The 26,820-nt window shown below is 34.1% G+C and overlaps 5 protein-coding genes across 6 annotated transcripts; 3 read left to right on the top strand and 2 right to left on the bottom strand.

Moving 5' to 3' along the window:
* The first annotated feature begins 238 nt into the window (after positions 1-238).
* Positions 239-1,156, top strand: LOC141720091 (uncharacterized). Its single transcript, XM_074522448.1, has 2 exons — positions 239-281; positions 381-1,156. Exons 1-2 carry the CDS (start codon positions 239-241, stop codon positions 1,154-1,156), a joined length of 819 nt encoding a protein of 272 aa, XP_074378549.1.
* Positions 1,157-3,410: 2,254 nt separating this feature from the next.
* LOC141720090 (secreted RxLR effector protein 161-like) lies at positions 3,411-4,109 on the top strand. The gene has a single exon (XM_074522446.1). The coding sequence runs from the start codon at positions 3,411-3,413 to the stop codon at positions 4,107-4,109; it is 699 nt and encodes a 232-aa protein (XP_074378547.1).
* Positions 4,110-7,533: 3,424 nt separating this feature from the next.
* Positions 7,534-10,527, top strand: LOC141721645 (uncharacterized). The gene is made up of 2 exons (XM_074524644.1): positions 7,534-8,350; positions 9,902-10,527. Exons 1-2 carry the CDS (start codon positions 7,570-7,572, stop codon positions 10,306-10,308), a joined length of 1,188 nt encoding a protein of 395 aa, XP_074380745.1. The 5' UTR covers positions 7,534-7,569; the 3' UTR covers positions 10,309-10,527.
* A 1,052-nt stretch (positions 10,528-11,579) lies between these two features.
* Positions 11,580-18,412, bottom strand: LOC141721646 (cytochrome c-type biogenesis ccda-like chloroplastic protein). Of its 2 annotated transcripts, none has more exons than XM_074524645.1 (13): positions 18,248-18,412; positions 17,876-17,983; positions 16,895-16,950; positions 16,567-16,697; positions 16,385-16,470; positions 16,254-16,285; positions 15,703-15,864; positions 13,523-13,595; positions 13,324-13,424; positions 12,701-12,793; positions 12,340-12,386; positions 12,001-12,085; positions 11,580-11,910 (listed from the first exon to the last, which is right to left on the bottom strand). In XM_074524645.1, exons 1-12 carry the CDS (start codon positions 18,336-18,338, stop codon positions 12,010-12,012), a joined length of 1,056 nt encoding a protein of 351 aa, XP_074380746.1. In that variant the 5' UTR covers positions 18,339-18,412; the 3' UTR covers positions 11,580-11,910; positions 12,001-12,009. The 2 variants fall into 2 exon arrangements, with proteins under 2 accessions (XP_074380746.1, XP_074380747.1); XM_074524646.1 differs by having other exon boundaries at positions 16,895-16,947.
* An 882-nt stretch (positions 18,413-19,294) lies between these two features.
* On the bottom strand, positions 19,295-26,795 carry LOC141721644 (B3 domain-containing transcription factor VAL3-like). Its single transcript, XM_074524643.1, has 8 exons — positions 26,482-26,795; positions 25,451-25,532; positions 25,248-25,346; positions 22,052-22,185; positions 21,864-21,963; positions 20,494-20,668; positions 19,969-20,049; positions 19,295-19,620 (listed from the first exon to the last, which is right to left on the bottom strand). Exons 1-7 carry the CDS (start codon positions 26,607-26,609, stop codon positions 19,970-19,972), a joined length of 798 nt encoding a protein of 265 aa, XP_074380744.1. The 5' UTR covers positions 26,610-26,795; the 3' UTR covers positions 19,295-19,620; position 19,969.
* Positions 26,796-26,820: the final 25 nt, after the last annotated feature.

Here is a 26,820-nt window from a genome sequence, read left to right as displayed (position 1 = left end):
GAGTAGTAGTTGAGATCGTGTTCCTTATGTTTTGGCCACATCAGTTATTTTGTTTAATCCTCTATTTATATTGTACTGCATTATCGTAATAAGATCAGAGCTTCCACTTTGCACTTTTTTCTTCCGTTTACATCAAACACTTTATATATATATATTGTATTTGACAGTGTGTTGTGTGTGCGATCACAAGAATTTGGTATCAGATCCATTCTACTGCATGCCTAAATATATGCAAAGGATGGCGACAACGGAAACTAACAAGCTGAAAGAAGGTGCCATCGGTTTGAATTATCCGATGCTAGCAAGGAGTAACTACACTGCCTGGGCACTCAAAATGAAAGTGTACATGAAGGCTTAGGGTGTGTGGGATGCGGTGGAAGCCAAGGAAACGGGAATTGTGGTGGATGAACGCCAGAATAAAATTGCTCTGGCAACGATTTACCAAGGAATTCCGGAGGATGTATTGTTGTCAGTAGCTGAGAAAGAAACAGCGAAGGAGGCTTGGGAGACCATAAGGACTTTGTGTCAAGGGGCAGAACGTGTCAAGAGGGCTAGAGTTCAAACGTTAAAAGGTGAATTCGAGTTCATGTGTATGAAGGATGCTGATTCTTTAGATGATTTATGTCTAAAGTTAAATGGGTTAGTAACACATATACGTACTTTGAGAGAGACAGTAACTGATAGCTACGTTGTGAAGAAATTGCTTCGTGCAATGCCAACGAAATACTTGCAGATTGTTTCGACCATGGAACAATTTGGTGACATTGAGAATATGACTGTTGAAGAAGCTATAGGCTCACTTAAAGCCCACGAAGAAAGACTAAGGGGGCAGACTGAGAAAGGGGGTGGTCAGTTGATGCTTACAGAAGAGGAGTGGGCCAGAAGAGAAAGTGAAGAAGGAAAGCTGTTGTTGACAAATGAGGAATGGATGAAGCGTAACAAAGCAAATGCAGAAGTCTCACATGCTCAGAAAAATCGAGGGAAGGATGGTAGCCGTTGGAACCGTGATAAAAGTCGGGTAAGATGTTACAACTGCCAGGCTTATGGTCATTTTGCAACAGATTGCCGGAGATCAAAACGAGACAAGGAGATCAAAGTAGGAGAAGTGAACATAGCTCAAGTTGATGATGACGAGCCTGCTCTATTGTTTACATAATGCGATGATAAGCAAAAGACCATGATGCTTCTCAACGAAGAAGGTGTGGTTCCTAGGCTCAGTGAAATTAAAGGCAACCATACAGAATCGAATTTGTGGTACTTGGACAACGGAGCAAGTAACCACATGACCGGCCAAAAATCAAAACTTAGGGAATTGGATGAAAGTGTGACTGGACAAGTTCGCTTTGGGGATGACTCCACTGTTGAAATCAAGGGAAAATGATCGATAATTTTTACTTGTAAAAATGGAGAAGAACACATGCTGAAAGAGGTATACTACATTCCTAAACTATGCAAAAATATTATTAGTCTCGGTCAATTATCTGAGGATGGAAATAGGATTATTTTAAAAGGAGATTTTTTGTGGGTATTTGATAGCATGGGGAAGTTGTTAATGAAAGTCAAGAGGTCCCCAAATCGCTTATATAAGATAATTATTGAGATTAACCATCCAACATGTCTTTTGTCAAAATCTGATGAAATCTCCTGGTTATGGCATGCGCGGTTGGGTCATGTCAATTTTCAAGCTCTCTCCTTGATGCAGTCTGCATATATGGTTTATGGTGTTCCAAAATTGTCTCAACCAAAATCTGTATGCACTGATTGTTTAATGTCCAAACAGACACGAAGGCCATTTCCCTCCCAGTCCATTAATCGTGCCAAGGTGGGCCTAGAACTAGTACACATTGACCTGTGTGGCCCTATATCTCCGCCTACAGCAGGAGGGAACAAATACTTTCTTCTATTGGTTGATGACTTCACGCATATGATGTGGATATATTTATTAAAAGGCAAAGACGAGACACTAAAAATGGTCAAGAAATTCAAACTACAAGTTTAAAAGGGGACAGAAAAACGAGTTCAGATGTTGAGGTCAGATCGAGGAGGAGAATTTTGTTCTCGTTCATTTGAAGAATTCTGTGATGATCATGGAATAGCTAGACAATTCACAGTCCCGTATTCACCGCAACAAAACGGAGTTGTTGAGCGGAGAAACATGACTGTGGTTGAGATGGCCAGAAGCTTGTTGAAACAAATGAAACTGCCTTTAAATCTGTGGGGTGAAGCTGTGAGACACTCGATTTTTTTGCTGAACTGGTTACCAACTAGATCTTTAACTGGGAAAACTCCTTACGAGGCTTGGAAAAAGAAAAAACCGAATCTTGAGCATGTTCGCGTGTTTGGGTTCCCGACTCATGTGAAAATTCCAGGAGCCCAAACCACTAAACTAGGTGACAGAGGCAAGCTTGTTGTTTATCTCGGAAAGGAAGCAGGTACAAAGGGATGTAGGCTGTTTTATCCCGTTGAAAACAAGGTGATTGTAAATCGAGATGTTGTGTTTGAAGAGAAAAAAACGTGGTGTTGGAATCTGGAAGTTGACAGTACACAAGGTCATTACAACACCTTTGTTTTTGTGCAGCCTAGGGAAACAAGTGATCAAGACAATGTGACTCTGCAACAGACGAGTGAAAATTCGACGTATGGTGGATCACACTCTGGGGCGCAGTCGCCTGTGACAATGTCACAAATTTCTGGAGCCTTAGTGCAGCCAAATGAGTCTGAAGGCAGTAGCACTAACAGTGAACCGAGACGGTTCAGGAATTTGTCTGACATATACAATACTACTGAAGAGGTGGAGCTGGATGATGAGTTACTTTTCATGGGACTTGATGAGCCCCGAAATTATGCTCAGGCCATTAAGGAATGAAGCTGGAGGCAGGCTATGCAAAGGGAGATGGATTCAATCAAACAAAACAACACATGGGAATTGTCAGAATTACCAGCTGGGCGTAAAGTCATGGGACTAAAGTGGATATACAAGATTAAAATGGATGAAAATGGGGAGATAGTGAAGTATAAGGCGAGACCTGTCGCCAAAGGCTACGTACAAGAACACGGAGTCGACTTTGACGAAATATTCGCCCAGTCACCAGAATTGAGACTGTTCGCTTGAAAGAAAATATGGTTTATAAATTATTGAAGGCTCTCTATGGTCTACGTCAAGCACCTCGTGTTTGGTATGCAAAACTCAACAAAAGTCTCAAAAATATGGGCTTCGTTCGGTGTCCTCATGAACATGCAGTGTATGTGAGAAGAGGAAGTGTGGACGTACTGTTGGTTGGGGTGTATGTTGACGACCTGCTGCTAACAGGCAACAGTGTCGAGGTCGTTGACAAGTTTAAACAAGAAATGAATGAGCAGTTTGAGATGAACAAACTGGGTATGCTAGAAAAATATTGGAGAAGGCTGGGATGAGTGGCTGCAATCCCACTAAATATCCTATGGATCCCAAGGAGCATTTGACTAAGGATGAAGGGGGTGAATTAGTAGATCCTACAGAATATAAAAGTCTAGTTGGGGGACTTCGTTATCTCGTGCATACTCGCCCCGACATTGCTTACTCCGTAGGCATTGTGAGTCGTTTCATGGAGAAACCAACAGCTGTGCATAGGAATGTAGTCAAAAGAATTCTCAGGTATGTAAGTGATACTCTGCATTTAGGCTTAACTTATTTGAAGAAACCAGGAGCAGGTAGCCTCACTGGTTACTCTGATAGTGACTTGGGTGGACAAACAGATGATCGAAAGAGTACTTCAGCTATGGTATTCTATCTAGATGATAGTTTGATAACTTGGATATCTCAAAAACAGAGATGCGTTGCGCTGTCATCATGCGAGGCTGAATTTATGGCCGCCACCGCAGCAGCTTGTCAAGCCATTTGGTTGCGAAATCTGCTGGCAAAACTGACAGGTGAAGAGGTTGGACCAGTTGTGTTGCACATTGATAACAAGTCTGCTATAGACCTGACCAAAAATCCGGTGTTTCACGGCAGGAGTAAACACATAAACATACGATATCACTTTATCCGTGAGCGTGTGGAGAGGAAGGAGATTGTTATAAAGCATGTCAGCACGGATCTGCAACGAGCGGATATTTTAACCAAGGGATGACCACTGTCAAGTTCGAGCGTATGAGGAGTCTGCTGGGAGTAAAACAGTTGTCAGGACAGGCTTCAAATTAAGGGGGTGAATGTTGGATTTTTATTTCGATTTTATTTATATTAATTTGAATCTTATCTGTATTTGAAACGGCTAGCTGGACATGCTGTTGCATGTATTGACTTGGTCGTGGGTGTCATAGAAATTATTTAGGAACTGCATGAATAAGTCTAGAGTTGTAACTGCATTAGGAGAGTAGTAGTTGAGATCGTGGTCCTTATGTTTTGGCCGCATCAGTTAGTTTGTTTAATCCTCTATTTATATTGTACTGCATTATCGTAATAAGATCAGAGCTTTTAGTTTGCACTTGTTTCTTCCGTGTACATCAAACATTATATATATATATATATATATATATATATATATATATATATATATATATATATATAGAGCTATTCCGATAGAACCAATTTAGAATAAAAACTAGAAATCTAATAATTTTTTTTAAATTAATTCGAAATATAACACATATGATATACAAATCGATCATTGAGATATGTAGAAAAATACAATGAAATCGGATTTTTAGAAAAACTTACAGTTTGACGGGAAAAATCAAATTAAAAACGGAGAGGAAAAGCTGAAATTGGGTGTGGGAAGGTACATAGTAGGTGAGTGGGGTAATTTAGGGGACCATTAGATCTAATGACTTAGATTGATTACTAGTTTTTATTTTAATTTTAGTTTGTATTTGATTATTCACCTATATATATATATTGTATTTGACAGTGTGTTGTGTGTGCGATCACAAGAGTTTATACTCTTCAAAAAACTTCCCATTTTTTCATATCCTTTGTTAACCTGCATGCCTATGTAGGATAAGAAGAATTTCGTTTATTTCGATGTAAAGTTGTTAACATAATATACTTTTTCTCAATTTTTTTTATGTTAATTGAAAATACAAAACACTTGTATAACCCGTACGGTACATATAGAAATCATGGTCGGCTAGGGGTGGCAAACAATGAAACGGTTAGCACATGGGGAAGCATGGAGTTTTACTACTACATGCTAGTACTTAATCTATGTATAGATCCACCATTTGAGGATTCCTCAGACACCGCCCGCAGGTACCGCCTCACTGCAACTTCTATCATGTATAGGCTCCGTTGATATTGTTGTTGCAAATAGGTAGAACAATTTTTTACTGAAAAACTGTTATACAGGTTTTTCGTAAATTTTAAAAGCTACTGTTCGGAAGAACGTTTTTGGTCTGAAAGCTGCTATTAGTAAAATCATGTCCTTTCATGCGTTTGGAAAAACCTGTTTTCAGCTTTTGCAGAAAGTAGTTATCAGTTTCAACATTAAACCTTCTCAAAAATATTATTTTTATATATTATATATCAAAATATGCATAAATTAAAAATAATTACCAAACAAACATCTAATTTTCATGACAACACTTTTTCCACCAGTTTTTTTTCTTACACTACAACAGTTTTCAACAGCACTCTCAAACAGAGTCATAATCCCTGAACGAGCTTTACGAGATCTTAGTCGAAATCATTTTTAAACCGTTATTAAAATTCGTTTTTGGAGATGTTCATAATTTCAAAATTTTTATTCAAATTGTTAATTTCAGGATTCTTATTATTTGACATTCTAGTCGTTTATGATCAGAATCGCCATTTTTATTAAAAAATAATATTAATTATTTATTTTTTTAAAATTTTAAGATTTTAGAAAAACGACAGAGACTGTTACACACATGTATGCTACTACTCCCTCCGTCCCCCTCAATTCTTTACATTGGGGGACGGGGGCTCGGCACGCATTTTAATGCTCTTATTAAATGTAGTTGTATATTTTTTTTTATTTTTTTTTCTTTTAAATAAAAATATAATGTTTAAATTTTTATACAAAAAAAAAAATTAAAAATAAATTGCGGAGATATGCTTTATAGTTGTCTTAAAGTCCGTGTCAAGCATGTGAAAAAAAACTGAAAAGAAATGAGAGAGACGGAGGTAGTACTATTTGCTTCGAAAGTGGTGCATGTTAAAGGTTCTCTACATCAACAACTAATCATGTGTTTATAGAAAGTAATTAACAAGATCTAACTTGCATTAGTTGACTAGCTTATAATCTTAAGAAGCAAGTACTGTTGAGCACGGTTGGATAACTCAAGTGGTTAAAAACCTATCATCTGTCGTGCCGGATTCTGGGTTCGATCCTCGCGATTTCTGAAAACAGATACTCATTTATAAGGTTATAAGTCATATATGTCAAAAAAAAGAAGCAAGTACTATTTAATTAGTGTATCAATTCTATTAATAATGAAATGTGATATTTAAGGGTCTCCTTTAACATTAAAAGTGTATTAAATGAATAAATCGAGCTTACTTCGAGAAGGTATAGCAAAAACCATGGACAAGTTGTAGTACTTTTGCATTGTTAGTAATACTCTTACACACAACTACAATTGTTTATTAACATTGAACATTGAACATGGAATGTGAGCTGACTCGAGCTACTCTTTTAAAAATCGAAAATTAAAATTTGCGATTTTTTGGAATATTTAAAAATTTTGACCAACTTTCAGAAAATACTGTAAAATAGGATGAAATTGGTACATATTTACTCTTTTATAACTAAATATCATTTTTTAATATATACACATGAACACGTGCCAAAGCTCGAAAATTTATAAAATATTTCACTTGTCCTAGTTTATTTGTTTTGACTTACAATCAAAATAATCCAATTTTGACCATTAATAAAAATTTATTTTTTTTCTTTACTTTAAAAAACTCGAAAAATACATATTAATCACTCGGTAGGATAATTTATAGTTATGTCTACTGATTGAGCCAGAACATATCGCTTAAATACGGTTTAACTTGGTTCACGTGATTTACAGCGTGATCCTATGGGGTTTAACCAGTGCGCACCCGAAGGATAACAGCTTCGGGTTCTCCACGATAAAAAAATATATATTAAAATAGATTAAATGGACTTTTTAATGATTATTTACTATATTAAATTTTCAGTCAAAATTAGATCAGTTTGACCGCAAAAAGTCAAACAGAAAACGGATCAGTATACTCACTCCGTCCTTTCAATTATTATCGTTTCTGAGTTAGTGTTTGACACGTATTCTAAGATAAATAGAAAGTGTAATTTTTTAAAAAAATTCTTAATTTTTTCTAAATAAAAATAAAATTTTATATATATTTTTTAATTATTTCAGAAACGATAACAATAGACGTCTTAAACGAGAAAAAATGTTTTAAAACCTTGTAAAGGTCAGTTCCCAGATGTTGATAAATGTGCAATATATGTTATCCATTTCTGTTCATCCTCCAGCCCTCCACGTGTCTACTGTCCACCTGCCAGCCACCCCACACCAAAAAAACCTTCATATATAATGTACCCTATTTTTGTGTTCCTTTGCATCTTCATAATAACAAACAAAATGTCCACATTTTCACAAATCTCAGCTCACCTAATGTTCTCACTCAAAGTCCTCACCATCTCCTCCTCTATTTGCTTCATAGCCATGCTCCTCAAGCTCTCCCTCCCTCACCTCACCACCTTCCCTCTTTTCGACTTCCCGGCCGTCTTAAACGCCGTCGCTTCATGGCTCAAACCGCCTTATTTGTACCTAGTTATAAATTGTATTATTATCACTATTGTTGCTACTTCTAAGCTACAGTCTAAGTTTGATTATTATGCCTTTTCTCCGCCGCCGCCACCTCAGGTGGCGTCTGTTGGTAAGAGTGATGATGAGGTGGCGGCGGATGTGGGGTTTGAGCATTTTTCGTTTTCTCCTCCTCATCCGCCAGGTAGAGTGTATGGCGGAGGAGGGGGAGTGGGAATGAGTGTTGACTTGGTCAATACGGTGGGTATTGATCAAGTCAACATGGGTGTAACGGAGACGTTAATGGCAACGTCTCCGTTGTTTGATTATGGTGTTGCGAATAGGGCCGGCCCTAGAGATTTGGATGTTGTAGCTGTGAATGAGTTGAAAAATGTGAAGATGGATGGTAGGGTGTTTGAGAGTGTAAAGAAAGTTGAAGCTAAGAATGATAAGGATCGTGATCTAGAGGATCCTTATGTCAAAGTAATGAATTTGACGTCCAATAAGGTCATTGGTGGAGCTCAAGAGGCAGCGAGGGTGACGGAGTTTTCGAAACCGCCGGCGTCGTCTAGGTTCGGTCACCGGAAAGTTGTCAAAACCACCCCTGATCATCAAGGTACATGTCTATCCTTTTTCATATACTGCCCCGTTATTTTTAACAGTCACTTGACTTTTTACCCTTATTTTTCGTCGTATATTAAAAATAATAATTTTTTAAAAATTTATTTTTTGAATAAAAATATGTAACTTAAATTTTTATCTAAAAAAAATAAAAACTATAATTTTACTATACAGTCAAAGCATCCTAGCATCCTGAGATTATACAAAAGTCAAGTGATATTTAAATGGAAACTGAGGAAGTATTTTTAAGTAGATTAATTATGAAGGATAATGATGTTAAATTAACCGTTCTTCTAAAATATAACAAATAAATCATCAATATAGAATTATCCAAATGAGGTGATATTTACGAAAAGGATAACTAAGCAATCCAAGTAGAGCTCTCTTATATAGAGGTCCGTAGAGAACCCTTATTAAAATAATATAAATACATAATTTATTTTATTTTTTATCACATATAGTTACAAAATTTAATTATCAAATTAAAAAATAAAGTTGCACACTTTTTTTATTTAAAAAATTATTTAAATTTGATGAAATAGTTTAAAGTGATTCTGTAGTAGAATTACAGTAAACTCACACTTATCCAAACTCATTTCATATTAGAATCAAATTTAAATTATTTTTTTTCAAATAAAACGTTTTATTATATTTAAATATAATTATTATTCTACATTAGTAAAAATTTGATGAAATTCTAATATGGAATTAAGGGTTTTCTACTTTCTCTATACAAGAGAGCCCTCTTATGAAAAAAGGCCTTTCCGAAAAGGATAACTAACTAAATTTAGGAAATGTTGGAACACGACAAAATGAGTGCGAAAGCTTAAAAAATAGTTGGCCTTGCTTGCTAAGCTGCACTGTTGTTAAGATGATAAGGCTCTACTTTTTAACTCCTTTCGTCATTTCTTCCTGGCCTTTTTTCCAAAATTCAAACTTTCTCTCAAGAAATTTCGGGTTTTCTATCAACAGTACGTCGGTGGAGGTCTTGCTTTATCCGGTATTCTAAAAATCTCTGATAAATTCCTGATCCGATTAATCATTTATAAAGTATTCGATCAATTCGACTTTTGAAATTTGACTAATTCTTATGATTTTTTTACTGGGGTATATATAATTATTTATTAAAATTAGAATATTATATTAATTTAAATATAAATAAGTAAAAAATTACGATATAATAAATGTATGTTTGTTAATAAATAACTAATATAATGATAATAATATATTAAATATTATAATACATCCGATTTTTAATCCGATTAATTCTCAATTTTCAATTAATTCTAAATGGATAGCTCGACCGATATTCCCCGATTCCCGATTTTTACAACACAAACTTTACCTAACTTTAAGTGAGATACAAATAATATTTAAAGTGTTAATAGTTGATGATTATCTTTGTAATTGTGAAATTTGATCAAATAATTAAAATTCCGTCATTAAAATATAGTATGTACAAATTTATGTACGTTTGTCTCTTGATTAATATATATCCTCCAATGTGTTTGTTTTAATACAATATTAATTAAATTATTTTGTTCAGGTGGAAAAACACTGAAAGTAACAAAGCCTAAGAAGCAAGAGACGCTGGAGAGCACCTGGAAAACCATAACAGACGGTCGACCAATGCCATTAACAAGACACCTTCGAAAATCCGACACCTGGGAGAATCACCCTGCTCACAGCACTAATGCTAGCGATTTTCAAGATTACAGTAAGATGACAAAATCCGAGACGTTCAATGACCGTACTACCAGGAAAACGAATTCATCAATGTTATCGCGATCTTCTGGCTCAGGAAAGCTCAAGAAAGATCCGTCGCTGGGTCAAGACGAGCTGAACAAGAGGGTGGAAGCGTTTATCACTAAGTTTAACGAGGAAATGAGGTTGCAGAGGCAAGAATCTCTTAATCAGTACATGGAGATGATTAACCGTGGGGCGGGTCCTTAATTAGAGATTAAGAGGATAGAAATGTAACATTCATGAGTTTAGGTTTGTAGATTAGTTCTCATCTTTTCCAGCTGCTGAAGAAAAAAAAGTGACAGAAAGACAAAGAGTTGAATTTAAAGTGGGCAGTGGCCTCCTATTTTTATCTAATGGTCATGTAAATTATTTGTTTTGTGTAACTAAGTTGTTCTAAAAAAGCTAAAACATATTGATTATACAGTATATTGGTCTGTTTTTTAGGTTATGTTCCTGATAATCTTACGGTCCGAGATCTCATTTATTTATTATATCCGAACCAACACATGGCGTATTTTTATTAGTGGGACTGATATGTTTGCACGAGAAGCCCGAGTCATTCATTAGAAAGTACAGTTAAACCTCGATGAAGTAATAATCTGTCTAAAATAATATTTTCTCCGATCCCAACATTATGTACACAGTATATTTTTAATCTTGGTAAAGTAATAAACTCTCTAATGTAATATTTTTTCTTGGTTCCGACCCTATTACTTTAAAGAGGTTTAACGGTAGACAAAAAATCGCTATAACTCAGCATTCGAGAATGGTTTTGGAAACGATTCAGGAACTCTAGCATGTCACATATTTTATCATCAAATTGTAATACTAATACAAACTGTACCGACATTTTGGGGATAGGAGTGCTTATGACATGCAGATAGCAAGTATTCAAAGTAATCGCGTCACATTTTGTCCTTGAGCAGCATTATGATATATGATGAGGAAATAATTTCTATCCTTTTCAGTTCACAATAATCTCAAACTGACTAGAACTGCGTTACCGACTGACCTTATCATCTCGTTGTTGGCCTCCATCTCCGTATTCAATGACACTACTATTATTAGATAACAGATCTGAAGCCATCTACTTCATTAAACCGGTACTTTGAATGTAACTCCCATGAACAGCAGCTTGCTACCTCCATTCCTCATATCAGTTGAATGACAACATATCTAATTTATTATATACACAACGACCTATCCGCGTATATGATCAAGTAATCAACTCATGAATGGGCAGGCCTGTGATCTTCTGGTAATGTATAAATGCTAATATTATAGTTTATACACATGCATATGCATTAAAAAACACACTATCTATCAACATGGGTAGTACTTGAATGCAGGCATTTCTTTATGGTTCTGACAATGCTGTAGTTCATGTTATAGATCTAGTGAACTGTAATTGGTTGACTAAACTAAAGAGGTGGATATAATATTCAGCTATTCTTCTTGGGTAGTTAACCGGACAGCAGTTGAATTTAGAAGAATCTGACTGTTGTAAAGAAAGTATACATGTGCGCCTCTACAAGTTCCCATGTGATCAGCTTTCACACAGGATACATGACATTCACTTACAGAGGAGGAAACCTAAACGTTATATGATTTAGAAATTTTCTATGTTTTATCGACTTCTCGTTTCTATATGATGAAAAGTATATATACAGATGTACTTACAGCACCTGAGGAACGGTGGTTTGCAATATATACAATTACACTGCTGGCGACATCGTGTGACATTCTGCAAATCATGTCCTGTAAAATCATTGGCGCTCTCGCATTTTCTTTTTTCTTCACCCACGCAGCCTAAAAGCAAGAAGCACAAGCAGTTTTAGATAAAGTACCATGAAACATTGTTCTCTGCTACTTCTGTTATACCAAAACACTGCATTGTACCTGAAATTTCTACATAGACATTGTTGTTGCTGGAAAGGTCTTATCCAGCAGAGTATAAATACCCCCACCTAATAGGAGAGCTCCACTGCAAATTAAATTCAACATAGTTTTAAAAGTAAGCATCCTTGTAGGTGTTAAGTCTCAATATAGCAGGATAATTAGCTCCATGCAGCTACCCTTGCTTGGAAATTATCAGTATCGAGTGTAGATTTAACGTGTGGCGGTTAAGCCAGTAATAATTCATTACACTGCAATGGGCTTAACATCTTTTGGTATATTAAACATAATGTCCCAGACGTGACAGAAATGATTCATTTGACGATGAAATATTAAACTTACCTCATTGGGTTAATCCAGGCTGAGAACTTGCGGAACGACAGTAGACTCTGCATGTTTCTATGAGTTAGATAATGCCGAAAACTTTATGACCAAAATGTCTAAAATTTAAATAAAGCATATTTAGGTAATAGGAAGATTGTAGGGAAAAAACATAAGAAGAAAACTATACGTGTCAATAGCAGTAAGTTCTGAACTAACCACAAATCTTGTTTTGATATTATGCAACTAAATTTTAAGTAATAGAGTCTGTTACACTTTCCCAACCATTTTGTGCATCAGTTGCCAGAAATATAATGATATGAAGCAGCAACATGCCAGAAGTTCAGAAAAAGGATCTACAGTAAGTTGGTACATAAAATACCTGCAATGCTCCAGCAAAAGAAGCAGCAAGAAGTAAAGGAGCAACATATCCGGTTGTATATGTTAACAGTAAGCTGCCACCTATTATCGGATCCTGTGTCATAAAACGAATCTGATTATCTAATCCATTAATATGCTAATAATTGTTTGACGTAGACTACTATATGATTTATTGTTTAAAAACAAAGATTATGCAAATCAAATATTCAAATAAGAGAACAGTCATTTATATAATTATAAATTTATAATAATGATTATATAGGTAAATTTCAATTTTCTGTTAATGCCTTAATGTTTACAATACTCCCAAGGACAAATGATCAAATATCCTGTTTCATGGAATAAAGGTAGGAAAATTAGTTCCCAAAATACAAAATGACAAGTGTCAGATTTTTATTGGCTAAATGTAAATGGACACCCCTGCATTCACACTAATAGCACCAACTAAATTATTCCATACTACCACATCACCCCTGCCACGTCACTTTGTAACTATTTTTTGTGCCTCTAGCATTACTCTTAAAGGTATCCACTAAAAAGTAGTAGTATTTTTCTAAAACTGTCAACAACTCAACATGTCATCCAATCTATACAGATATATTATAATCAGACTTCTAGGAGTACCTTGGATGATGCTACATATGCAAGAAGGGTTGCCAGCACTGGTGTACTGCAAGGAGATGCAGCTAATGCAAATGTAAGACCAGCCAGATATGCTTGAACACCTACAAATCGATACATATTTTTTTAAGTATATCAGGTAATGCTACAGATGTTGCATATGCATAGCAAAGTCTTGATTTTATTATGTTTGATCCTTTACTTGAGGGAAAATTAGCAGCAGCAGCTCGTGGATCAAAATTGTCAAAGAAAGAGGGAAGTTGCAACTCTACTATCTGCAAAATTGGCCAGCAAGCAGACCCTTACAGGTGAATAAAATTTCAGCATAACAGTCAACTGCAAACAATACTGCACAATCACTAAATCATTCATCAAACTGAACATGTCGAGCCAGTAAATTGAATATTGTTCCTGTAATTCCAGAATAATATTGAATAAAAAGATTCAAACAAAAAAACTGTTGGACATGTTAGCCAGAAATTAAATACGGAAAATGCTATATATCGCATCCCATAGCCAATGGCTATAGATCACGAGACAGCTATGAAGTTATTTTTCTTTTACAAAATCAACCCTACAGATGGTATGAAATTCATAGGCCCAATAGGTTTTCAAGTTCCTGAATTCTTAACAATAGGACTCCTATTTATAATGGCAAAAGTTAGAAAATCTCAGCTGTAAAATGTATATTAATATTTCAATACATACAGATACCTCATTATCCAAAGATGCAGCCAGGCCTAAACTATATTTATATAGGGAAGGATGAGCCTCGTGTTGGATGAAGTCGTGTTTTACAACAGATAGTACTACCGATATATTACTGTACTCACACGCACACCACCCTATATCATGCTTGATGCAACCCCTTTTCAGATTATCATAATATATTTTTCTGCAAATTAGATTTCATTTGCATACAAGGAGGCGGGGATGAGACATCTAAGGTGCGCGGATCTAAAGTTCCAAAGAATGACATCCACTACTCAGGAACTCTGTCACACTTACTCTGTACTCCCATGGCAAACACTCGACACTCGCAAGTAGGTATGACTATAAACACGCAAGCACTTGTTTTACGGCCTAACATGTTAATATAATCATAAAAACTGTCGATTTCAACACCTGGACACATCTTTTTAAACAATTTCATCCAAGTCCATTGACAAAGATCCTTTTAGAAACTATATTTTACTTGAGGATACATATATCCATGAACGAAATACTTTATATTAAACTCTTTTTTTGTTTTATAAAAATTATATCATCTGTTGTAGAAATAAATCATTGGGGGATTAGTTAGTTTATTTTAAAAATATAAATGTTAGATTTTGGACAGAACCCTTTTTGAAAACAATTTATATTTTTTTACATATTTTGAAAAAAAATACACCTTTGTAAACAATCATGCGAGTAATGTTGTTGTATATTGTTAGAGATAACATTAACATAATCAAATTAATACATCCACCTAACACCTTAAAGTTTTGATTACAAACCAAGAGAACCCCAACCTTCTCAACATATTTAATTAGGGATAATACAATCCCGATACACCTCATCTTAACACCTTAAGGTTTAGGGTTAAGGTTGGCAACTTTAAATATAAATTCATAATTATTTTGGATATAGTGATGGTCTACCTTGGTAGCTTGAATACTTGGATATGATTTATAATACACTTGTCTCATTTCAGAAAAAGAGATGTCCAAATCCCAAACGACCCTTAGAAAATAATTCATTTTGAATAAAAACATGAACCTTCTATGAAAAGGAGAAAAAAAAATTATATATTCACAAACAAAGTGGAAATGGGCTTTGGCCCATGTAAGTAGTACATTTCACTTTGTTCCCAAAAAGGCACTGCATTATACTCCATTTTCCATTTCACCTATCACTATCATATTTAAAAACTTGTTATAAAAGTAATTAATATCTTTGATATTATAGAAAAGTAAAAGTAAATGTAAGTTTTTAAAAAGAAAATATTTATAAAATTTGAAATATTTAAACAACTTGCATATTTAAAAAGAGGGTATACAAGTAAAATAGCTAGATTAGTATTTTCTAAAATTAGAGAGTTACAAAATACATTTATACTAAAAACCTAACTGAGGCTAATTGCCTAAGGGCGACTTTGAGTCCGTTTGTTCGCGCACACATACATAAATAACACTAGGAGAGAGGGAACAAATTCATCTTTGACTATTTGATGGTTCAAAGAAGATTCAACAGAACTTGATATTTAAATTAAAAGCAAGACGTATAACCACTTTAAACCACCGTTCAACAACCCCAAACACCAAATTGGACATTTCAATAGGTGATGCATTAGAAAGACCTTTTCGAAGTAGGCATGCTCCAAGATTACAAAGCAATTACCTCAAGAAGATTTAAACCCATCACGACAGCCAAACCAGAAGCTGCTAATGGTAGTCCTTGTCCTACCTGCCCGTATGCCTTCCCAGCAAACGAAGCTGCTATACCAAGTAAGGCTAATGTAGTTGCCAAACCCAATGCAAATGCCAAAGAATCCTTAACCACCTGAACACAATGAAACAAACTCTTTAAGCATGAAGAGGCTTTCGTGTGTGCAATAACGCGTTTAAACGCTAAATTTATTATGTCCAACAAATGTATGTGCGAACCATGAAGTAAACAAAAATAGATTCTCAAAAAGGTTAATTGCCTAAATAATCTAAATCTTAAAGCACAAGTTTCTTAAAAGTATTTATCTTAAAAAAAAGAGCATGGGAGTACATAACAAAATTTACTTTCTTAATTTATTGACAATACTTTCATCAACCTAGACAAAAATGGGGAAAACATATCAAAACCATCCACGATAACTATACTTGTTAAGATTAAATTTTTCTCTATAAATAAAAGGAAAAACTCACTGATACAGAATTATAGTTCAGTAATTTATTTACCTCAGCCTTGCTTTTCCCTGAACCAAAAGCTCCTGTGCAGTTCCAGGATGACCAATAAACAACAGGAAGCAAGAGAAAAAAGTAATCAAAGAAACCAACTGTGTGAAAATGTAGCATCAGCTATTTCTTACCTATGTAACCTAAAGTCAGGGGCAGTACACTTAGTGTACAAGGGGAGAGGCTAGTAACAAGGCCTGCACCAAATATGACAGCCAAACTGCAAGGATTTATGAATCACGGACAACATGAGCAACTTCCAGTAACTAAATGTATATTAACAACTGTAACACTTAAAAACTACGAATAACTTAACCTGGTAAAACTGAGAGCTGATAACTGGTCCTGAACAGCTTCATTTGCCTGCTGCCCAGCTGAATATAGGAGTCCCCCAAACCAATCACCAAGCCCGCCGTCAGCCAAAGTATAAAGTGAAGCAGGTACTTCCTGACACATGGGAGAAATAATGTATATATTCTAAGAGTAAATAAAGTGAAGCAGGTACTTCCTGACACATGACAGATACAAATGTAACACTTCTAGATATAAATCAAAGAGTATAAACCATCAGTCCATCACTTCAAGTAAAATTTCAATATTGGATTAAATAAAGGACTACAAGCTGAAATAGCAAGTAATCTCACCATAATGTTTTCTGTACTTGCAGCATCTGCTGTGTGTGCCACTATCAAACTTGCTGCTGAAAATAAATAGATAGGATGAGCACAAAAAAGTGAAAAGCATGCAACAAAAAAAAAATCTATCTGGGAAACCAAAGACAAGTTGCAACAGTTGTGAGCCTGAAATCACATAGCTTCTTTCGTAAATAGCTCATGGAGATTCAAATACATAAAATTATCTGGGTCTATAACTATACTATTAGCTGCAGGTTCTCAATTATTTGATCTGCATTGAAAGTCTTGTAGCTGAAAAAAACAAAAAATGCTAAGAAAAATCGCCTCGCAGTGCCATAACAAAACGTACATCTTATTAGTTATGTATGTGATCATTGTGGTACTAGAGGAAGAGGCAACAACAAGCCAATATGTACATCTTTCAGCTGTCATGCATTCAATATTGTTATCTGTATTCCGATACATATTTCTACACAAACATAAACTTAGGATTGTTAATTTATAATAGATTATTGAACTCTTGGCATTATCACACTTTTTTTAATATGTGCTGATAAAGAGGCCAAAAAGAAACTGAGCATCTTATAGGGAAGGTGGACTTTGGAACTCTAACTAGTACACCAAAATTCAGTGTGATAATGCCAAGAGTTCAACAATCTATTATAAATTAACAAGCCTAAGTTTACGTTTGTGTAGAAATATGACAATATCGGAATACAGAAAACAATATTGAATGCATGACAGCTGAAAGATATATGCGCATTCGTCGATTCAAACCTCCTGTATAAGAATCTTATCCTATTGTAACAAAATTACCAGACAAGTAAACTCACAAAAAACAATATGCAACACATCCCGGACAAAAGCACAATTATAGGCAAACACAAAATCATAATAGAAACTAAAAGCACAACAAGAATTAAGCCTGTAAAGAACAACACCATCATTCAATCCCACTCTACGAATACGAACAAAATAAAGTGGCATCACCTGTAAAAGCAGTCGAAAGCGCAGTAACTTTAAAGATAGTAGTATCATGAATCGGCAACAATGGCATAGATTGTTTCGAGACGGACTTATCATTGGAAGCATATACCCCTATCAAAAAGAAACCAAATACACGAGGTCATTCGTTTATCGAATATTCATTTATCAGGTCGTTTATCGAATATTCATTTATCCAGGTTCTCCCATAGAGATTACTAAATTACTAAATTAGCAGTCAATAGAATAATATATGAAGCAAATTATAGACTATAATTGTGTGTGTGTATTTACAAGTAAAATTATAGATTAATTGGGGAGAAATAATTAAATATAAGAACAGATAAAGTAGATATGTGAGTATAGAGAGTGGTGTACCATGAGTTGTTCTACGAGGATGCGTGCGAGTTGAAATGAACGGCGATTCGAGACGGAGACGACAAGTGTTTGCAAGGGAACTGAGATTCATGTTTGCGGATTATAGAAATTAGAATAGAATGACCGGAGATATGTACACGTTGAAGTGTGCACAGATAGATATGTGCAAGTCACAAATTATTATCTGTAAATATAAACACGATCCGTATTTACAAAAATATCCTTATATTATACTTGTTTTTTTAACATCAGGTATGTCTCCGGAAGAATTTCATTATTTTTTTTACACTTCGGAAATATTTGAAGTTTACAGCTTTGTCACACATTTTGAATAATATTTTTTGAGGATGCCGTTTTGAAATTTTTTGATCACTTAATAAAAATAATATTTTTAGAAAACGTGTTTGCAGATATATAATTTTATACATAAAAGTCAAATTATTTCTAGAAATAATCTTTTTATTATTGGGAGACAAATATAAGATCGTATATATTTATATTTTCTCCAATTATCTTTTACACTAGATGTATTGAAAATTTATATTTTCTCCAATTATATTTTACACTATATGTATTAAAAATGTTTACTACTATAAGATTTTTGCGACCGCCCTAAACGGTTTATAGCGTATATGTTTTGTTTGATTTATATTAAAAATGTTTATTCAATGAGTTATTTCAGCGATGTTTTGAAAGAAATATATTAAAAACATTTATTTCGTTGATTTTTATTAAAATTTAATTTAGTTTGAAGTATCATTTGGAAGATGATAATAAAAATTAAACTTATACAATTAACAAATGTGATTTAAAATTTCTGGAATATAAATTTCTCCTTCAACATTTAAGTTTACATAGTCACATTCTATTCTAATTAAATCAAATTATATGATGACAATTACTTATCAACTTAAGCAAACATTCACATCCATCTTTATGTTTAGAGGATGCAAGCCCTTTCCTTATTTTTCTACTAATTAATAAAAGGCTTGAACAGAAGCAAGTTATATAAACTTCACGCGATGATTAAAAATACTAGATACGACCTAGAATAAACAAGGGTAAACTAGATATGCATACTGTCAATTGTTCAACCTTCTATATAACAAAACTCTTTTTGTAACAAAATTTGGCTCACAAAGACGAAGACCCTGAAAACAACATACGTTTTTTTTCTGTCTATATTAACATTATATGCTGTTACAAACATTGGAATGGCCTGTTAAAAGTTCTTCTAAACTGAGAATGGAGCCACGTCTTTCATAAACCTGTCTCTGGAACTTGATAACCAGAATACTTGCAAAAAAACCCACGCCAAGTCAAATACTTCAGTGCCTTCGTACAAGTTCTTTAAGGGCTACCAAGCTAATATACTGTATGAAATCACATTTAAGAAATTAGAACAAATCCAAATCAAAGAGTTACTTTATTTGCTGAATCTGTTTAGTGTCAATTAAAAACAGACATGAAAACTATTATATAGAATATTCCTGGCGTTATGGCAAAGATCAAGGGTATAATGTACATATATATATTCATGTATAGTAGTAGATCAAGAATAAAGCAAACAAACTTAAAAAGTAAACTTGAAATTTGAACGACAATTTGTCTTGGTAAAATAAAAATATTATATCAAAATCATTAACCTGGTAAGATTTCAACATTGCTACATGCTCATTGTATATTAGACATCTCAGACAGAACAATGTCTAGTGACATACCTCAAGTTGAGGAAGGACCAGCAGAAGGCTTTTCCAATCCGATCACCAACTTCCCCCCTGGTTCAATGCTATAGAATTTCACTGGAGAAAAACACTAGCTTAATTTGAATACAACTCAACTTCATCAAACATTCAAGCCACATTTAGTTGGGTCGGCAAAAAAGTATTCCTTGTGATAAAGATGTTCTTTTAGTCGTAGCCACAAGAAAAAGTTCATTGGATCAACACGAAAATAATAAAAATACTAAAAAAAGACATCAGAAGCACATGCGGAAAAATTTGAACCAGGTACTATTAGTATTAGGTAAAAGGAAGAGACCAAAAATCACATAATTTTCACTGCTTGAAAATTATTGTTCACTACCTAGAAATATTGTTCAATGGAACGACACAAAAACAAAAACTCTAAAATATTGTTCACTACCTAGACAGTGACTTCACTGCCGCTATAAATCACTAGATTAGACACCAAATCCAAACTGATACAAAATATAATTTCATGCACTTCAGAAATTCAGATCTTACCTATATCGCCAACTTGCCCTTTCACTAAACTCATATAATCTCGAAGCCCTTCTAACACATATGTCCTGCTGGTAGAACTGGGCCAGTAACGGTACTTAAACACCCATTCTTTGCCATCGGTGTCTTGGATTTGAATGGGAACCCCAGTTGGAACATTAATGACTGGGAAAAATGCCTGCTGAACTATGTGAGTTTATACGGAACATAGATCTCAAAACTAAACCATATCTCAATTGTATGCATTATTTGAATATGAATATGATGAGAGACCATGTAATTCAAAAATGTATGGGAGACGAAGTTTTAAAGTGATAAAATTGATATTCAAATCTAAGCCTAGGAGTGTTCATGGTCTTGCAGCCTGGGTTCAGCCTTGGACTAAAACCAAGTCCCCAACAAGTGAGAAACAATGGCCCGCTTTTATTTTTTTTGTAATGTTCGATTCTGGAAAATTTAAGGACTCATACACATGCCTTCACTGAGACCTAAACCTGAAAATGTTGTTGCCACGGAAAAAGGGGTATAACTAGGCTACAATGAGGGGTGTAATTTAATTTCATGTTCACATTAACATACTCAAGGTTTTCTTTAGTAAGCATCTCTCTACAAACATATTAAAGGCCATTTCATCTAAAATAATAATAATATTATAACTGTGCTTTTATTTATAGAATACACAATGTCTGATACATGATAACTTTTCAAAAAATGTGCATACATGCGAAAGTTACAATACGGTCTCTAATACATATAGTTTGCAAATTTCATCAAATGTGTTTCAATAGAATTCAAACATTTGAATTTGGAAATTGACTGGAAACTGTAAATGTTACCAAAAACCTTACTCCCACATATTGCAGAAATTGTGATAAATATCAGTACAAATTTTATACATATAGTAAATATAGTGTGACATTTAAAACTCTGATAATTTTTATTAACAATTTTAAGATATCTATACATATAACAAATATTAAGAGAAGGTTCATAAAAGTTAAAAAGAAGTATGATTCGCATATAGCACATGGTCCTGATAACAATTTAAGTAATAATAATAATATTTGAAAATGTTGATAAATCATAAAAGACCTACATACACTAGCAATGGGATATTTTATAAAAATAATCAGAAACCAAGTCTTCGTCCCTGACCAATCATATTTGCATAAAACTAGAACCATCAAGAACTGCACCATCCTTCAGTTCTGATTCCTTACGATTTTGGCCAGAACTATGAACATCTCTATCTAAGCCAGACATATCAAAGATTATACTATAATGTCCATGGAGTATTACTAGATGCACACAAATCAAATTAATAGCTTAATTAAACGATTGTACAAGAAAACGAAAGAGTTTGCTGGACTTACTTCTGCCCATCTTTTTGGTATCACAAGACGTGCAAGCTTATGGTCCGCATCACTAGCAGTTAAGATCTTCTCAAACAAAGGAACGAAAACAGATCTAGTTCTAGATAGGGTCAAGAAATGTTAACCTAAATACTTGATAAGTGCATCAAAATTCAAAGATTTCAAGGTAATATTAAGGTAGAACATACTTTCTTGAGATTTGTTGCAGCTCTGTGCCGTTCAACCCAGGCCCGTTGGAAGGTTCTACATGAATTCTCTTTCCAAAATCTCTAGGTAGATTTCCAGTGCCTCCCTGAGATTCCAATAAGCAGCGATTTCGAGCCTGTCTTACATTCGGTCACACTTAAAATTAATTTCCACAAATAATAAACCCGAGGAACAACCATATGGATATTTCAATTACACTAATGAAAAAAATACAATTAGCAACAAAAAAAAATTACTCGACATGCATGTCATTGCTGATAACAATGTAACAAATCATAAACACATTTATCATTTTTGTAGTCCTCTCGGAGTTTTGAGTGGACGACTTTATGAGACCCACCATAAAAATAATTTGGAGTTGTAACACTCTGACTCATTGTGTCTCTTTCTTGCAAGTTGTGTATCATTGCTTCCTCTCAGCTACTACTCTACATAATTTGTATGTGACTACAATCACTTGATCCCTATTTCTTCCCACACAGAATATTACGAACATAGCTAATTTCAATTGGCTATCCCGCCTATCCGTTAATATTTATGTACAAAACGTGGAGCTTTTTTCAACATTCAGCAGCCACAATTCCACCATCTAGAACTCACATGCAACTGTAAATTTATATAGTTTGTGTAGTTCAACTCAAGCATCCACATAAACAATATTACATTGGATGCTCGAGATGACTGATAAAAAACTTCTGCAGGACATGCTATTAAATCAAGGATTATGGACATACATACAATTAAAATTGAGGAAAATGATTCACTACAGAAAACACGCAATCCCTAAGGTAATACAACCACAAAAGAACCACCATCTCCCTAGGGTTTACAAACAACAAATTTGTTAGGATCGCAACCTAACAGAAAAGAGGACAATCTCAGTTCAAAAGTCTATTAAACTCTTCTTGGAGTGAGGGTACCCTAAAGTTTAACCAAGTAAAGTCCTAAAATGGTAACAGATCTTATTTTTGACATTATCTAGAATCTATACTTCTATACTATCAATCTCTATACTATAATATAACAAGCAAACGAGGGGATAATTTGTAGTTTGGTGAATCCTCATTTTTGTTATCCCTTTTATCACAACCATGAGATCGTTCGATTCAAATATAGATACAATCTGAAAGTTATTTTATACATAGATCAAAGGTTCGATTTCCACCAACAATATATTAAATTAACTCGATTCCTACCAACAACATAATAAAATTAAAATTTTATAACAATACTTTTAAAAATATAAACAAATGTAAAATTCCATCAACATGTACAATTACATTCTATTTTAGAATAAAAATTAAGACTAAAAAAACATTAACAATTTAAAATTATTAAAATAATAAAACATAAAATAACCCGTCCATAGTCTTGTTAAAACCAAAATATTAAAAGATTAAAAGGTTGGTAGTTGATCGATACTTTTTTCCGTACCATACTTTTTTATTGTTTTACTTAATTACCCTTACTTAATTTTATCTACTTAATTACCGTAAATTATTTTTTTATACTAATTATTTTTAGTATTAGGTATTCGATACTTTAATTTTAGTATTGGGCTTTATTATGCATATTTATATCTATTTTTTGGTACTTGCACTTCGATATTTTAATTTTAATGCTCCATCTACTTACATACAAATTACAATTTATAACATTTTTTGCAAGATTTAACATGATTTTTTGCAATATTCAAAGTCATCAAATTCCAACTCCATAGTAATATATCTACAAGCAACTCAGAGAGAACAAGATGTCTTCATATGGCTTCAAATCTAAAAAAACTACTAATCAAGAAAATTAATATAAAAAATGTGTTCCATACTAATGATTTCTCCTTGTTGACACGTCAATTTGAGACACCCATCTACCACTTCTTTTCCATTATTAGTAAAAAAAATTAGGATTTCCAATAATATGATTTTATTCATAATTCAAAACATGCTCACCATATACTTTTTTCAAAGTATTAAATAAGTTTTCTTGAAACTGTTTCTCCACCCCAGTTCGTCACTAAGTTATCAACTATACAAGAATACTCTTAAGTTTGGAATTAGCACTGGCAGTTGTGGCTGTTATGTTCGAAGTGCCCATGAACAATAATGGTTAATAGTAGCCCAATGGATAATATTCCTTTTACAAAATCCTAGATTTCCCCACAATTAGGAATTGTGAACTTGATGAAGAAGCCTAAACTTAGTATACCAATTTGATGTAGGAAACACAAATGAATTAATAATAATGAAAGTTTTAACAGATCAACAGCAGAAAAACCTACAGCCTTAAGGTTGGTCCAACCACAAAAGAACCATTACCCCCAGTATTTCTCAACCACCCACACAAATTTAGGTTATAGTCTAACCACAAAATAACCATTATCCCTAGTATTCTCAACCACACATACACATGACACAAATTTACATTTGGTGCTATAGCGATGAAGGTAAATCTCAATTCAATAATCCATCAAGTCTTCTTATAATATAACAATAATGATAGGAGTAAAGCCCTAATACTTATCCAACAAGTAGAACCCTAATAAGAATCAAGGACACAAATTATTTTGTTATTCTACAACAATATCTAACTATTCCTACTAGTATATTTATCTAACATATAAAATTTATATTAAATTACAATTAACTCTTAATCCTAAACAATAAACTAATTTTAAAATAAATAAATATTTAAATTTCTCATTCCGCATCATCACTTTTTATCTAAGAAAGAAACTTAACAAACTAGCAAGTCTATATTGCATACTTAGTAACTAACCACGCAATTGTAACTCATATATCAGGTTAACATGACCAGTATTAATAAGCAACTATTAAGTAAAAAAATTGAAATGAATGATACACACCAAGCCACCGACAATGGGAACATGCCGCACATACCAAACAGTAAAAAAATATGTGACTGTTATAACTTATAACTCATCTTACTAAACTATTTTGTCAAAGAATTGAGATTTAAAGTGATAACTTCATTGCACTATCAATTATTTAATGTAGTGTGACACTATAGATGATTTAATCTTAAGCCATGCATAAACGCTTTCTGTGTCATGTTATGCTGTATATTACCAATAAATAAGAGGGATACATGGAAGTACTTATATATTTTTCTTAAAATGCATATGTGATCAAATTTATAAAATAATTGGTTCAGTCTCACCGTAATAAAGTTCCGCTTTGAGCAGTCCATGCAGATAACCCCACCAAAATCCAACAGCAAGTAGGCATTGTATGACACAACACATCCACAGTGAACCAACTGCAAGGATGATTAGAAACCACATGGTTATAGTGGAAAAAAGAAAATTCCGCCCGCTTCCTAAACCAACAGTTCCATAAGAAACAATAAACATGTTAGCACACCTTCCCACAAGATTCACAATCCCTCCAACCATCATCATTTGAATGAAATGTTTCGCAGAATCTACCATCCTCATAAACAGAACTGCATAAAAGGAGGAACTGCATCAGACACATAAACTCGAAGCTTTAAGAACCTGTTACCACACTTTTACTGTAACCATTATATTTATATAAAAAAATCACATAACAGTACAACCTAGACCATCAGCTAATGTAGTTTAGGTTACACCACATGCAGCATAGATCAGACCCCTACAAATAATAATCTCTGGCACTGTTAAAATCAACAATGACTACATAGCCTAACAAATAAAGGGAAATGCATGGTAACCTCCATCGTTAACTACCTAGCAAAGACATCAAGAGCCAAGGGTACGAGATCCCTTTTAACCTAAAGAATAATTCCTTATTTGGCCAAAAAACAAGTCAAACAGCCTCTAAAATTAGCGATTCTTCAATCGCATATACATTACATATGAAAGCACATGGTTATTTGGCGCAGAACTAACTCATGAATAACCAATTTTCCAAGTCCCTTCTAAATGCCTAAATCTAATTTCTCCGAATACCTTGTCATTGTGCTCATATACATCTAAGAAACGTGTCTCTGAATTCTACATAAGCATAAAACAGATACCGAATAGACTGAATAACTTACTTTCTCAAGGCAATCGATATTGTAATAAATTCCTTCGCTCCAGCAAAAAAATTATTGAAGAAGGTCCTAAACTAATGGTAAGCAAACAAACAAAATACAGCCAACTTGTCCTACAATTGACAAGATTACTTGAGAAGCAAGAAATAAAAACACCTCCAATTTTCCTCATCTCTACCGAAATCACAGATTCCAAATACAATCAAAACAAGCAATCGACACCGAGAAAAGTAAAAACAGAACAAACACGCAGAATCACACACAGCAAATTACACAAACACAAAACAAGCAACACAAATATACACAGCTAATTACATACAAACAATACATTGTTGAAATGAATGAGAAAAGATAAGAGGTGATTAATTTAATTTACCCGCATCGATTGCAAAGGCGAGCCCAGTCGCCGCTGCGGAGACGCCAGCCGTGTTTGAAGGTATCGGAGATGGAGTCTTGGCACTGTAAGCAGGAGGTTTTTGAAGATGAAGAAGAAGAAGCCGCCATTGATGTAATTTGAAGCTTGGTTAGTGTTGTAAAACCCTAGAAAAATGAAATGTGAATTTTGGGGTTTTAGGGAGAGAGAGCGAGAGAGAGCGAGAGAGAGATAGAGAGAGAGAGCGGGGTTGCTTTTTCGGTGTTTACTTGGGGACGTCAGAGAGACTGTACGTATGTATGCAGCTGTCCTACACTCATTGGTTTGCGTTGCCTCTATGCC

Source organism: Apium graveolens, chromosome 4, assembly GCF_009905375.1.
Source record: "Apium graveolens cultivar Ventura chromosome 4, ASM990537v1, whole genome shotgun sequence".
In the NCBI taxonomy this organism is placed as follows: domain Eukaryota; kingdom Viridiplantae; phylum Streptophyta; class Magnoliopsida; order Apiales; family Apiaceae; genus Apium; species Apium graveolens.
The sequence above is the reverse complement of the archived record's forward strand: the minus strand, read 5'-3'. Positions and strand labels throughout refer to the sequence as shown.